Below are 15873 nucleotides of genomic sequence, written 5' to 3'. Positions count from 1 at the left end.
GCTAGATTTTAATAGGCTGCTCCTCTGAACATTTTTTATATTTATAATAATCAGATTGTTTTCAACTTTTTTTACATTGAAACTAGAATGTAATAATGAAGACACAATGTAAAGGGATCCAGAATAATATAGTGAGGAAATTCCAAGGGATGTTTTTTTCCAAATATACGTTAATACCTGAAGCCGTCACAAAGTCATTGGATTCGTTGGAATTGTTTACCACCTGAAGTGCGACTATACTCAGCCAGCTCAGTGTAAATGTTAAGTTGCTTTCACTTTTTAACAAATTGTGAGTTTTTAATCCACAAGGTCTCTTTGCATCATATCCATAATACCTCATCAGACCATTGAGCACAGTATGTGCTTGTACACAGTCCAGTAACAATTGGCTTCTGATTGCATATGGAGCTCTGCTACAATGCATTCACTAACACTATATTGTGCTGGTATCCTATGGAGTAATGTTCAAAATATCTGATCTTATTTTTCCCCCTTCCATGAGGTTGATTTTAGTTTGCAGTGGTTTTTTTTAAACAACAACTAAATTATTTTCTGATAGTACAAGACTGTCTCTTTATGTTTAAATAATTCTGCTTATCTCCTTGATATCTAAACTAAATTATCTGAATAAAGAATATCCTAATCTAAGTTAAATAATGTTTCTTTGGTAAATATCTTACCAGATTTAAAAAAAATCACAAAGATGTTGAATTAATGATGCTTTAAATGGGGGGAAAATAACCATTCAAGCTATCAGCATGGACTGCCTTGCAGAACATTTTGGAGGCATTCTTTCTTTAAATATCATGAATTATTCATTCCCGTTCCACACAGTAATCTCTCTCCCCCTCCCTCCACTTTTTAAGTTCAATACCAGTTGCTTTATTTGTACTAAAACATTTTCCATGTCAAACATATTTTTAAAAAAATCAAACTCTAAAAGAATTCCCTGCAGCACTCCTTTTTCACAGCTGTCATGCTTCTATGGTTTGAAATAGCTAGAATATATATATATACCATATATATATATATATATATTTGGCTTCACTGTTAATTTATTAGTTTCTCTACCACACCCTAGCTCACCTGCTGCTACAAACAGTTTTTTTCCTTTTCTTGATGAAAAAATATGAATTCATGTTTATGGGTTGTCTCTTTTTTGGGGTTCAAATTTGAGCATTTTAAAATAATCCATGCATGGTTAAATCCTGGTATATTGTAGTATCGTTATTCAGAGAACAAAACTTAATACCTCCAGAGCTAGGGAATGCTTTGCTGACACCCAGTAGTAAAAGCAGAACAAAGGTACTTCCCCTCCCCCATGCCTCAAGGAAAGCGAGCACTCAGGGCATGGACTGGTTTTAATTTTTAATTACAGAAGATACATATTTTCCCCCTCTAATTTTCTCCATGCAAGAATGGATCAAGAAGCTTCTCGGTAGCTGTCTTGGCAAGAAATCAGTCAACATGTTGTAGCAATTTTTTTCAAATTTGTTTCTGGATTTGGAATGCTTGCGTGAGGACCCATTCTTTTTAAATTTGTAGAAAGGAAGACACAACATGTTGAAACAGGTCTGCTTGAGGTACCGGTGTATACTGGCCTTTGATAACGAGGGAGTGAGAAGAATGCCTGAAGAAGAAAATCTGAACCACCCTTCTCATTTTACAAACTGCTCTCTTCAATCTTCCTGCTTTGTTGATTGTCTATTTATGTTTGACTGATATTGTTTATAAATAAATTGGTGTTTACAAGCCATACAAAACTTTGCAAGACTTTTGTTCACTTGTCAGATTGGGCAACATTTCTAACTGAATAAAGGCAGCTCACAGTTGTACCACATTGTTCTGCATCTAGAACAACTAAATATCTCTTACATTGTCTTGTATTCAGCAATGAAGCTCATTTCATCTTACTCACAAGAGGAGAGACTTGTTTTCAGAGCGAGGTTATGTGGCCTATGAGGCAGGAAACCCGGAATGGACAAGTCTGTTAGATTCATTTTCTCCTCAGTTTTGCCACTTCTCTTTGTTTTTAACACATTTTGAAAGACATATGGCTCAGTCACTCCATCTTGCAAGGTATGCCGGATATTTACTCATTTTGGTAAATATACTTGAAATTCTATAGACATCTGAGATGGGGTTGGAAACTGACATTTGTGCACTTTCCAGTGGTAATAAAGAGTCTGAAGAGAGTTTGCAGCTACCTCTACTTCATTCCATCACAGTGTTCCTATTTTGCATCAAGGATACAAAGCTGGTGCCTGGTCCTGCAGTCTTTGCATAAGATGGGAGTTTTGTTTATGTAAGGACATTAGGATTAGTCAAGCTGTTAATAAAGACAATTGGCTATGGAGATACTATGGAGAGTCTAATCCATACAATGACAATAGTTGTGCTATTGTGTGGGACAGGTATCACCAAGGCAGTGTCATATTGCGATGTTGACCCCTCAGTAAATGCAGTTGCAGTGACAAGCATTTGCCTATGGTAAAAAAGTGGAACTCACAGGTGAAACTGTTCATCTGGTTACTACTGGTACTAATGTTAAGTTAGGTTTTAGACTGAGCAACATATGTATTGGTATAATGATTCCTGAGGCTACTGATTCATGGTTCCAACCAGGAGAAACCAAAAGGAACCGTTTGAAGAATTTTAATGGAGTCTTACGGAATTTCCGCTAGGAACAAGACTCTCATTAGTTTGTTTTAAGTACCTCTGCCACTCAGAGATGTTCGGCCACTTCACTAAGTAGAACTGTGTAATGATTGGATGCCAATAATAGGAGTGGCTCATTGAGAATACACACGCTGTTTTAACATTTCAAACTACTGTTAACATTTTATGAAAGGATGTCTCCAATAACTGGAAACAGAAACAAAGGGTAACAATCAAAGATGTCAAGATGCCAGTCATTTAGATTAGCTAGGCATGTAATTTGAGGAAGTTATTATGGGTTTTCAACAAACATTAAAAGTTGTGAGAACTGTCTGAAGTTCAGTCTGGTAACTATGGGTTTGAATCTCCCTTCACTTTCATTGGCTTTACACCAATGTATTTCCACTGATTTCCAGAGTTATTCCCGATTTATCCCAGTGTAACAGAGGAGAATCAGCCCAAAGCTGTTTTTGCTACTCACAGCAACCAGGAATAATAATTCCTGTTTTTACATTTTTCTGTATGGCAAACATAATGAACAGCAAAGTGCTCCAGTTAGGCAGATAGAAGTCATTTCTCAATATTTCTAATCGAAATTTGTATAAACTTTATGCATGAGATATGAGTAATTACTTTGAAATACACGATAGCATGTTAGTGAAACAAATGCAAGATCAGGTTTCACAATCTACATCCCTTGATTTAGATAAACCCTAAACTACCAAAAGTTCCTAACTTTACTAGTCTATCTCATTGCATCTCGTATATCTGAAAAAGAACTGTTGCAACACACGTTTGTCAGAAGTCTCTATCTAGCAGAAATTATCCCTGGCCTTCTAAGCTACGTAGATTGCAAAAAATGGCAATGCAGGCAGCTAATGTATTCCCAAAGCAGGTCAGCTCCCACTCAGCCATGAACAGAAAGAAGGAGCATAGCTGCTTACAGAATGGCCTGACTCCTGTTTACAGTTAATCCATATCCGAGGTCTTTCCTTATCCTCCTTTCCCGCTCTCTCACAAAGGTCATGAAACCTGCAGGAGGTAATACCTTGACTCAGTGCAAGGGGAAGAACTCTCCTACACAGTGCCCAAATCAATGGATAGGAAGTAACTCATGACTCAGGATAGGGCATTGCAAGGGTCTCAGTGACCATGTTCAATGATGTTCCAACCTGATAACATTCCTATAATTCTGAATACATGTGGCAGTCAAGCTAAATCAAATCTCTTATTCTGTGCTGGAGGAAGGGGGAGTACTGGACGGCTGTAGAAGTCCAACACCTACATTGCCAATCAATTCCAAGCAGCAAGTACAGTGCTTACCATTAAAAGGTCAGCATTTGCCCATCTGCTGATAGCACAGTTCTTCCGCTGTAATTAGAATGCAAAATAACCAGTGCAAAATAACTGTGTAGAGTCTCTTGGCAAATATTGGCTTTCTAACAGCTGCCACTCTAAGCATCCCACTGGAATATGGTGCAACCTCCATAGCCATGTACTCTGGGAGACTCATCAAGTGCCTGCAGGTCAGTTGTCACAACAATTTTAGTTGCACAGCGCCCCCAAGTTTTAATTAATCCTGTATACAGTATAAATACTGAAAGAAATATGTATGAAAAATTAATTAGGTGATCTATGCAGCTCTGATTTCTCAATTAGTACTTATCATGCCGGAAAATTACATTATACCACTTAGAGATACATAAAGTAGCATGGGACTTCATTTTTCCCCCTATGTATTTATTACTTGTGATGAGTGTTTGCTAACATTGGCCTGGTTCATCTCCTGGAACTCCAGTGTTTGGAGAGAAGGGCCATGCACCCTTTCACAATGACTACTGGCTGCATGCAGAAGGGAATTCTTTTCCTAGCAGATTTTGGTAGGAACTGTAGCCTGTACATTTTGCAGGGTCTCCCCCAACCTTTCCTAGAGCAAAGCTTCACAAGGGAAACGACACAGAGCTTTGGTCTCTCCATTAGGTTTCTCCATGAAGGGGCATGATCTGGCCCAGTCTTTTATAAGAATAGCTATTTTTTTTTGTTAGGATAGTACAGAATTTTGAGCCAAACTCATAAAAGACCTCACCCTTCCTTAAGCAACTAAACAAAGTAGCCAGATTTTCAGAAGTGCTTCACACTCAGTAGCTCCTGTTATTACAAGTGGAAGAGTTGGGAGCTGAAAACTTTTAAAAATCTGTCCCTCTGTGCTTCCCAAATGAAAAGGAGAGCTAGCACTGTAAACATATTGCCTTGCCTAAATGAAAAAAGGTGGAAATTAAAAAGCAAGTGAACAAGCAACTGAGAAGAAAAATTTTAATGTTTAAAGGGTTGTCTGTTTCTTTTCTTAATCTTCCTTTAAAAATATAAGTGAGTTTGGTGCTCAAATTAGATTTATAGTCCTGGAGATGAAAGTTTTCTATTTACTCATGGAAGATGTAAAGCACAAATAGCAGCAGTGCAAATTCCCACAAAGTCCCTCAGTGCTGACCTAGAGGAACAACCTCTAAGAAAGATAGTGAAGAAAGATAGTGTAGTTTTCATTATTTCCTAAACCTCTCTACTGAGATTGCCAAAAAAGCAGAGGGGGGGGGGGAGGGGGGGGGGCAGGAGAAGTGAACTAACACAGCCAGCTACTTTAGCAATATGTGCTATAGAACTTCATAAATACATTAAAATCTAAACATGTTCATTTCACACAAGCCACTGAACAGTGTCAGATCATAGTGACTTCTGGTTTCTACCAAGCTGAGCTGGATTCAAACCAGTAACCTAGTAGTGAATAGTTTCATATCCCATTAGCAATGTCCTGAGACACCCAGGCCTCCATTTTAGTCAATTACTTGAATATTTTAATATTTGTTATACACATTTTTTCTTCATTCACAAGAGTAATAAAATGGACTGAAGCCATATCACCTTGTATTGTGAGCTGAGAGGACAAAAGGAAAGCAGCGAGGCCTTGGGGGATTTCTGAAGAAACCTATATGCTGCAGGAAAAGGTGTTGGTGACATATAGATGGCACTCTTCCTTTTGAGTCAGTACTGAACCAATTCACTTACATAGCCTGAAAAGACACTAGTGAAGGTGGCGTCTTTGAGATGAGAAGTAAAACCCAGGTCCTTAGTGGCCAATAAATCCCCAATTCAGGAAAGCCTCTCTAATCAGGAAAAATAAAATCAATCAGATTAAAGCACGTGCTTTGGTGCTTTTCTGAATGAGGGTGTATAAGAGTAAGGATGTTAACCCTGGTGTCCTGGACAAATTCAAAGTTTGATCATCATATTCTGCTTCTCTATGCATGCCACAGACTTTAGCTGGAAAAGATAATCTTCATTTTCTGTCCCAAACTGTTGTGAAATGTTGCTGAGTGCAGTTAAACAGTTACATGCCAGCAATGGCAGAATTTCAGAGGTGGATGAACTCTTCTCCCTGCATAGGTTGTGCATCAATTTGCTAAGTTTGTGAAGTGCTTTGGGGTTTTTCAGGCTGAAAAAAGTGAGATATAGAAGTAAGATAATTATCAGAAAGAGACTATTTGTTTCCAAAGAGGAATGATCCTCCTTCACCCAGAATAAAGACACAAAATGAAATGGGACAAATGGAAATGCTTGCTGAAATCCAATTTGGCACCATTTCATATAACATTTAAGTAAATTTGCTTGAAGAGATTTTAGGCTCAATCTGACTTTTATTTAATAGGTTGTTCACATCTTATATTTTATGAAGCTTTTACTTTGGAATTGATCTTGCTCCTGCTGAAGTCAACTGCAAAAATCCCATTGACTTTAGGCGAGGCTGGATCAATCCTTTACTTTGAAATTTCCCATTTAAAATCCAAAGAAAGTGTTATACTCAGATTTTGTGTTAATATTCATCAGGTTAATATGCTAAAGAGAGCTTGGCAGGGAATATTATTAATGAGCAAAATAAGGTTGCAGCTTCTGGGCTGAGGTCACTTACAAAGAATGTACAAATGAAAATAAGGTTGACTTTTATTTACTTAACTATCTTCTTACATTGAATTCCTTTGGCAACATGTCTTTAAACATTTAAAACCCTGTTTACAAGAAGGCTCTGAAAGTAGCTTCAAACCATTATATCCCTAATTGAATTCCCCAGGAGTCCAGTAAACTCAGAGGAATAAAGAAAGAAATCATAACATTTGCTAAATCATCTCAAAACATATTTCACTGCAAAGGTTATGTGACCTGTTCCAAGTCTGAATGATAATTGGGATTGAACTACTGAAACCTTTATTATTCAGATTGAAATCAAACAGAAAGTTGCCCGTTAGAAGCATGCTAATTAAATTATACCTGCCTTTTGCTTTTATTGCTAATTAAGGGTAAGCATTTTTGCATAAAAGACAAGTATGTGTACATGCTGCAGATAAGACGTGCAATAAAAGAAGTATTAAGAATCAGGGTGTGCCAAATGCAAATTGGTAGGCAAGTGGGTCAATAAATTCAGAGCAGTTGATTTTGTGGGCTACAGAAGTGAAATTAATATGGGGCTCAATTACCAATCTTCCAATTACCCCCTATAAACTCGGAAGATATTTTCAGCTAGACTTACAAAACTTCATATTATTTTCAAGCAGCCAGTCCTTTTGTGTAACATCATCTGTATCAGACAGATCACAAGAGAAGTCTCAGTAAATATCTGAACATGTTAAATAGCTTCATATCCCTGTCAACTTACCTGGCTTATAAGTTATTCCTGGGGGGAAGAGGAATCCCTGCTGGGCTGCAGCAGCCGCTGCCAATGTCCGCTGGTCGTGTGGAAAAATTGGGATCATGAGCGGAGGCATGTGACCCTGAACCTGCTAAACAAAAGAGAGCCTCTGATCAGAAAAAGCACAAATTTATCTTGACAGGTATTTCTCCAGCACTGATAGTGTTCTTATGTTTCCACAGCCCCACAGAACCTTCTCCTTAATGTAATCCTCACCAATTTCACATTATCACATCAAAGCCCCCCTTAACATTGTTTTCCCTCAGTGTCAAAGGTGTAACAGTCTCTGTGAACTGCACTTTATCCCGCTTCTTGCTGATTTTTTTTATTATTCCTTCTGTTTACATTCCGATGCACAAAAAGAAATCAACATTTTAATATACTATACATTCATATTGAGAAAAGAAAAAAAGTGGCTTACATTTGTATTAGTCTTTCAAATTTGTATTTCTCTTTGGGAGCTTAGATATCACAGTGACAAACACTTTAAAGACAGCCTAATATCTAAAGAGCTATTTTAATCTTCATATTTTAACATATTTAGGATAGGTAATTTTATTTCAGAGATCTTTCGCTATTGTATTGCTAGTATATATGCCAACAGTTCAGGTATGTTATTTCAAAACCTCACCACAGTATGTTAGTCGCCTAGACAACACCCCATCTCTTAAGATTTAAAGCTACAACATCTTGGCGTCCAATTAAACTAATATCCTTCACCATACACACCTCGCTGTAACATATAAATTGCTTGTCTGTCTAAGCAGTTTTACAGCTTTATGCACTATCATGTAGCTCAGTAATTATGGAGTTGTATTCAGAGAGCATTTCAGAATAAATCCTACTATATCAAATTTCATTTGACCTTAATAAATGTATCAAAGAGCGCAAACATGCAAAAGCAGAAAATTCTTCACCTTATATCAGCATTTGTATTCCACATATAGAAAATAAGAGACGTGACATTAACATGTCTGTTAAATTCACATTTTAATTTCCTGGTTTCTTTATTTATGCTATACATATATCACAGACACTGGATGGGATCACATGGAGTTTTTGTCTATCCCTCAAGCCCCAGTAGTACTGAAGGCTTTGATTACAGCATTTTTCTGATTAGTAAAAAAGTAAACACATAACGGTTTAAATATCAAAACCAGGAAGTGCAGAAAGGCATTCTTTTTCCAGTCAGAAAGAATTTTTGCCCTCTTATCCTGCCATATATGGGTGGCATGAAATACTATTAAAAAGTTAAACTAAACTTCAAGTGATTTCTTTTTATTTTAATTCCTAAAAACTTTTTTTTTTTGGTCAAATCCCATATGTTGACCTATGACATTGTTTAAACAGTGCCAAATTTTCTTGTCATATTCCTTTCCTTTCACAACCACTGATGCAGTGCAGAAATGCTACTGTGTGTCTATGAGGGTTAATTTACCAACAACTCTTCTCTGGGGAAAGCCCTAAAATGTAGGTTAATAAAGGTCACTCAAAAAATAAACACTTTACAGTATTTTTCTGAATCCATTTCTCAAGAAAATCAACTTATAATAAAAAGGTCTTTGTGCAATTACTGCCATGGCACTGGGGCGTGAAAGAAACCAGCTTTGAGCAGCTATTTCTTTCATTTTAGCTGAGGTAAGCCTGGTTGTGAATGTTAGCTATGAGCTTAACTTGGTTAAATTGGAGTTGATCCCCATGTGCCCAGTACCAGCCTTTAACTTCTGATTTAACGGTGCTAATTTTGTATATGATGCTAGTGCATACTGTCCCAGAATGTATGCAACAAGTGAAAACAATATCAGTGTCTGATGGGGAATACAGCTACAGCATCTGGAAAGCATTTAACACAATGTGTTTTACAATCACTTACAGTACTTTCCAAGCAGATACTAATCAAAATGATCCAGGCTCTGTGATAGCTCCATCCCGGTCACCAGTAGCAGAAAGTCTCCCCAGGGTGTTGCAACAGTGTAAGGCGCCCACAAACTTCTCTCCACCAGGGGACTTCAGGGTGCCAGCATAGGCACAAAAGAAGACAGCATTGACCAGGGTGGGAATGGGGTTAGAGCATGCCTTGATTCAGCACATCCACTAGGCAGCCTCTGTTGGTGGGGCTCCTACGGAGCCCTGAAGGGGGGCAGTAGATTTAGGCTTCTCTCCCCTAGTGGAGAGCAAATGCACATGCGCATCCTCACTTATCAGTGACAGCAGAAGTCTGGAAGTCATGTCTGATGGGTTTTATTTGCAGATCTGTCAATGACTTGCTAAATTACCTTAGATAAGCTACTTCGGCCAACATTTTCTAAAGTGACCAATAACTTTTGGGTGCTTCAATCTTTGGGTGCACTATTTAGGACACCCAGGTATCTCAAGTTGAGTACCCAAAAACTGGGGCAGCCAAAATTAGTCTTTCACTGAGCCTCTCCATGTCTCAGTATCACTTTTTTTGTCACAAAACCTACTTCACAGCAGGCAAGTGAAGTTCACGTAATAAGAGCCCAATACTGCCCCCCCCCCAATTGATTTCAATGGGAATTTTCTTTCTGAGATGGATTGGGCTCCAAATATTTTTAAATATTTTTGAGATGCCCCAAATGAAACGGACTAGATAACTATAAATTATTATCATTGTATGCTCTGGCTATCCTTTATAATCATTACTTAAAATATTCCTTGAATACTGGCCTGATCATACCCAGTGTCAATCAGCATAGCTCCATTAACTTTAATGGTTTACATCAAGATTGTTAGTCTCATGCAGACTGAAAAGTGTTTACTGAATGGCAAAAATATCCCATATTTTACTTAGGACACATATCAAATACTATTTCTGAGAAAACTCTGTGGTCTTTCCTTTATACCATAACATTTACAAACTGTGCTCTTACCTGTTTTCTAGACATCCCGAGACTTCTAAACTCTCTCGTACCTAAATCTAACGGTGCTGGTTACACAAACATTCAGTGATGGTTTCACCAAGAATTATTTTACAAATAGTTGTCATTATGCTTAGTACACATCAACTGTAAAGCACAGATGAAAATTAAAGATATAGTGGATACACTGTGACGACTGATCAATTAGTTTTTATAGAACTAAAGAGTAAGCCAAAAAAACCACACTATATACTCCTAGTGCCTCTCAAGTTTGTTTGTTTGGTTTTGGGTGGGGAGAGAGGGTGGAATAGTGTACTTCATAAAATTAGCTACATTCCTAGAAATTTTAATGGCTAGACTGTTCTTCGGGTCTTTCTAAAAACCAAGACAGCAGCAGATGCATGAAAAACGAACTCTGGCTCTTCCCATTCGTAAAAATTGTGTATTGTTGTATCGACATTTTCCTCTTTTGTCTCTTCTGTGCTAAATTGTTGATGATGCCATTTTTTGCCATCTGCCCTAGAGCTTCATTAAAGATACATGAATGGACTAACTGGCCTGATATCTTGTGAGGAACAGGTGCTATTGTTTGTCCCCAAAGACTTGCACTAAAGATCTGACTCAAAATACTTGAGAAAGAGCATCTGCAGCAGTCAGTCAGAGAGTAACTTGGCAGGGATCTTGCTATGTGCTAATATGCAAACAGAGTGACACTCAGGGGGACTAATTTTCTCTTTCATGAAGATTATTTAACTTTTTTGTGATGGGCAATAAATGTTTGTATCTGAACAATTCTCTTTAATGTCTTTCACTGAGCTGTATAAGTGAATTGGATGGGTCCTGAAAGCAATTCTTTTCAATATTTTGATCAACAGAAATAAAACATGGATATACTTTCATTTTCAAAGTAACCTTACATAAGGTCATTTCTAAGGAAAAATAAAATAAGCAAGTTGTCTATACTGACTTGTTTCTCTATGACAATTTTAAGACTGTATTTGGATGTAATAAATGTACATTTTATCAAATATCCAAAGCCACCAAGTTATAGAAATATTAGCCAGTACCATAACATGGTTTTAATGTATCACACAACCCTTATAATTCTTGGGAATAGCTAACAATATTAACTAATGTGAGGTCAGGAAGCAACCTTGGATGGAAACAACCTTGATTTGCTCAAGAATCAACGGTGGATTTTGTTCTCCCTGGAAGAGTAAGGGCTGATGACTAACATGATAAAGAGGGCCATGTTTTGTATTGTCCCATGGAGTGATAGGAATACCAGTCACAGAAGAAGCTGACAACCCTCTCAGCTACAGTCATTGATGCTTAGCGTTGTACACAGAAGGAGAAAGCCAAGGATTACAAAAGGGACATGGCATGAAAGAATAATTGCTTGAGTGAAAATTCTCTGCCTTCTTGAATCAGGAACCAAGCACGTTTCATGAGAGCTGAGATGCGATTTGTGCTCTAAACTAAAAAACCATGTTTCAACACATACAAATCAAGTGTAGTTCTACTCAGTTTGTTAGTCAAGAACTGGATTGGAAACTGTATTCTGGAAAACTTTTGCTAACTGCTAGATGAGATGCTTATCTGGAGTTCCATTATACCTCCTCCATGAGCAGAAAGGAAAGGTGCTATTTTATACAAATAAAAGCACCTCATCAAGTAATATTAGATTCACAAAAGAAAGGATATTCAAAGACAAGTATGGCCTCCTCCTTTTATAAACATCTTAGTTTATCCTATGGTGCCTACATTTTGCAGTTTGTATAGTATGTAAGATCACAGATTTTGAGAAGACCTCTCAAACTATAAAATGGAATACAATGACTAAGCATAACCATGTATGTTAACCTTAAAACAGGGGCTCTCAAACTTCATTACACCGTGACCCCCTTCTGACAACCAAAATTACTACACGACCCCAGGAAGGGAGACTGAAGCCTGAGCCCACCCGAGCGCCACTGCCCTGGGTGGCATGGGGGGGCAAAGCCCAAGCCTCACCCGCTCTGAGCGTGGGACAAGGGCTGTAACCTGAGCCTTGGCGCCCAGGGCTGAAGCCCTTGAAGCTTCAGCTTAGACCCTGGGCAGTGGAGCTCAGGGTTCAGCTCCAGGCCCCAGCAAGTCTAAGCCAGCCCTGGTGACCCCATTACAATGGGGTCATGACCTACTTTGGGGTCTCAACCCACAATTTGAAAAGCGCTGCCTTACAGAATCTTCTCCAGTTACAAACCCTCTTCATGTGATGTACATTTCTTTGGATCTCATGCTCCCCTCTACATCCGGGCTTGAAACAAACAGAACCCCTACCTGCAGAAAGAGGTAGCTGTTCAATTTCCTTTGCTTTTCACTTGTACGGGACACTCATGGAGTAAACAATGCTCTAATTGTCTACAATAACCAAGCATCATTCTTTTTAACCATTTTCCCTATGTCATTATAATCTTTAGGCCAGATCGCTCTCTGGTGCAAATCACCATATCGCCATTGAACACAATGGAGCTGCACCAATTAATACCAGCTGAGAATCTGACCTTCGAAATGTACTGTACCACAGTATTTGCCTTTGGTATAGGATTTGCACTACTCGCTATACTTGGAATGGAGAATACAGAAAACAATGGAAAAACAAGAAAACAGTAAGAGACAAATGTCAAGGATGGTGCCCACTGCATGCAATACTAATAATGAGTGAGCATCCAAAGTCCCAATTAATACATATAAGGTTAGACCAGGAACACAATTTTTAAAGTATCATCCCACTCTTTTACCCAATTAAGGTTATACTGGGGAGAGTTGGAGAGGTATTTGAGCTACTTGAATAACTGAAAAATGAATTTCCATTAAAATAATAAATACTGTTTGTGATTAGTCTGCTAACCGGTCTATGAGTAATTGTTGAAAGCACACATAAATAGTGAAACGCATAACTTTATTTTGCACACATCTAGCTTCCTTAATAGGATGAGTTTTCAAAATTCTTTAGTTTCTTATTCATATACCAGAAAAATTCCCCAGGTAATGGCAGCATACCAAGCAAAAATATGCATCTTCAAAATTTCCCAAATATGTATTTACATGATAGAACATAATAACTCCATCCATCAAGTCAATATCATTTTTAGGCCCTCTTTAGATTTACTTATATGAGAGGTCTTAATAGCACTAACAGAGCTGTTAGTGTCCATTGTGTTAGTAATACATGTTTTTAAATTCCATGTGTACTGTATATATTTACCTAATCTGCATTTTCAAAAGTCTGTATATGTCAGAAAGGGCCATTATATCTATGCTACCATTTCAATTCTTATTTATTTTCATGACTGATACTTTCCTTATTTTTTTAAAGGAAAGAAATTGAAGAGGTGTTGTAAATTCATTCATATATTTCAACTAGATTAATTTGGTGCTTATGCAAATGAGTGAACAACAATACTGTCTCCTTCAGAGTAGTATGGCATAAGCAGAGAGGCACTTACCCTATGAACACTCATGTATGTGCAAGTCAATGGGTTAAATTGCTTAAAATTACCTCATGTGCTTAAAATTAACCATGCACATATTTGCAGGGTGGGGCCTATGTTTCCTCTGCGCAACTCTGCTAATGCCCCACAATAAAAAACTGCAACAGAAATCAAACTAGCATCAGATCTTGGTCTCAAGGACTGCATACTATATTCAACTACGCAAATGTACTGTGATGAGAAGAAAGGTCTATTAGGTATTCATTGGTATGTCCAGTTACTTTGTGCCACTCTGGTGAGGCAAAATAGTTGTATTGACCAGTTATAATGGGTTTATGGCTACTTCATATCAACAGAGTAGTGCAAAGTAGCCAGAGCACACTGGGAAATCTGATCTTAGAATTTTCACTTGTGACCGATCCAGAGTTTGAATTAATATCTTCTTTGAATTAATGCTACTCAACATCTAGCCTTCCAAAACATAAAGCTAAAGTCTGATCATAGGAGCCAATTCTGCAAACATTTACTTGAGCAGTCCCTACTCACATGAATGTGACCACATAAGTAAGGACTACTCTTGTGAGGCAGGGACTGCAGAAATAGGCTCAAATAGATGAAAGTGACTTTGTAAATATGATACCCTCCTCATCAAATTTGCTAGCTGTGCATCAAATCTACTGGCATAAATGAAAAATATTTTTTCTTTACTTTTTACTCCTGTTAGAATCAAAGAACTACAGGAGAGAGAGATGGATTCTATTCTACCTCATGTAACATTAGTTGAATTGTTCAGTACATTCTAAATGAAGAAATGCTCCTCTTGTGATGATGCATGATCCACAAAGAACACAGTTTGATAATCAGATCCCAGGTTGATTTTATATGCTTAGCTATTAGGAAAAGATCTTGCAAACTTGAAAAGTGAGAACATTTAATAGGGAATCCATTAAGAAAAATAAATATAGTTACTGAATTTTTAGGCCAACCCTGACTGATCTTTCTCAGCGATGAATTATGAACTGAAGGTTTAAATTCTTGTGGGATTCCATGGACATTATATGTAAAGGCTGCAGTATTGAGCCACAATGGTACACCGAGGCAGTGTCATTCTTAATTCCAAATCCTTTTTCTTTTGCTAGTTAGTTATATGTGTTGAACTTAAATATCACATATTTGGGGAACTAAATGGGGAGCAATAGAAAAAGTACCACTGAATGCAAGGAAGTAGGTTTTTTTAAGTAACATCTATCATTCCATTTCCATTAGCTTCCCGTTGTAGGGCCCAATTTGTGCCCAGCTATGTGGACATAGCGTATTTGGAAATGCAGGTGTCATTTGAAGATGATTTTATCAAGTTAAAAGTATGATAAATGGTAATTAAATTGTTTAAATTGTCCATGTTTTAAGAAACTCTCACTAGGAGGGAAGGAGAACATCTCTGCTATAAAGAAATTAATAAAACATGTTATGCAAAAGTGAATTTATAGTTCATTTGGAATTAGAGATCTACCACCTTTTCAATCCATACAAATGCATAATCTTGTCAATTAAATATTATTGTTAAGGTCTAGTAGTATGTTAAAATCACTTTAAAGTGCAACTAAGGAAAATTCATGTGTGTTTATTACTCCTTAAGGGTCTATTAGTGGGTATTTTATTCAGATTCGGGTTGTAAAATCTGCATAAACTCAGCATATTGTTATCCCCATGTGTGCATTTGTTTGGTTAAAGCATAACAGCAAATCTCAATTTCTGCAACTTCTGGAAAAGTCAAGAGAACTAAAACAGTCTTAATTTTAATCAGATACAAACAGTTATCACTACAGAAGTGAAGAGTTGACTATTATGCAAATCGTCACAGTTAGTGGTCACCAAGCCATCACAGAAGACTGAGCAAGTCAATTATTTCAGATATTTCCAAAGACTAGTGAAGATGTATGTTTCTCATTTCCACCTTGTCTTATTTTCATAGAAATGTGAAAATATTAGTCAATGAACTTAGATTTTTTTTAACAGAAACATCACTACCTGAGCTTATATCCAACATAAATTATGACTTTATTAGTTTTTTTAATGGTAATATCAAAATGTGCAAATTTTTGGACTTCATTCAAATCTCAAGTTGATG

The 15873-nt window shown here is 37.3% G+C and overlaps 1 protein-coding gene across 18 annotated transcripts in view; it reads right to left on the bottom strand.

Moving 5' to 3' along the window:
• Positions 1-15873, bottom strand: part of SOX6 (SRY-box transcription factor 6) — a 462971-nt gene that overhangs the window by 105175 nt on the left and 341923 nt on the right. For 14 of the 18 annotated variants that reach the window (XM_054026307.1, XM_054026306.1, XM_054026304.1 and 11 more), the window contains one exon: positions 7361-7484. In XM_054026307.1, the coding sequence (XP_053882282.1) occupies positions 7361-7484 (124 nt within the window). The remainder of the gene's footprint in view (positions 1-7360; positions 7485-15873) is intronic. The other 4 variants (XM_054026311.1, XM_054026315.1, XM_054026313.1 and 1 more) reach the window with 1 other exon arrangement.

The sequence above is a fragment of the Malaclemys terrapin genome, chromosome 4 (assembly GCF_027887155.1).
Source record: "Malaclemys terrapin pileata isolate rMalTer1 chromosome 4, rMalTer1.hap1, whole genome shotgun sequence".
Classification (NCBI taxonomy): Eukaryota; Metazoa; Chordata; order Testudines; family Emydidae; genus Malaclemys; species Malaclemys terrapin.
This window is presented reverse-complemented; position numbering and strand designations above follow the sequence as displayed.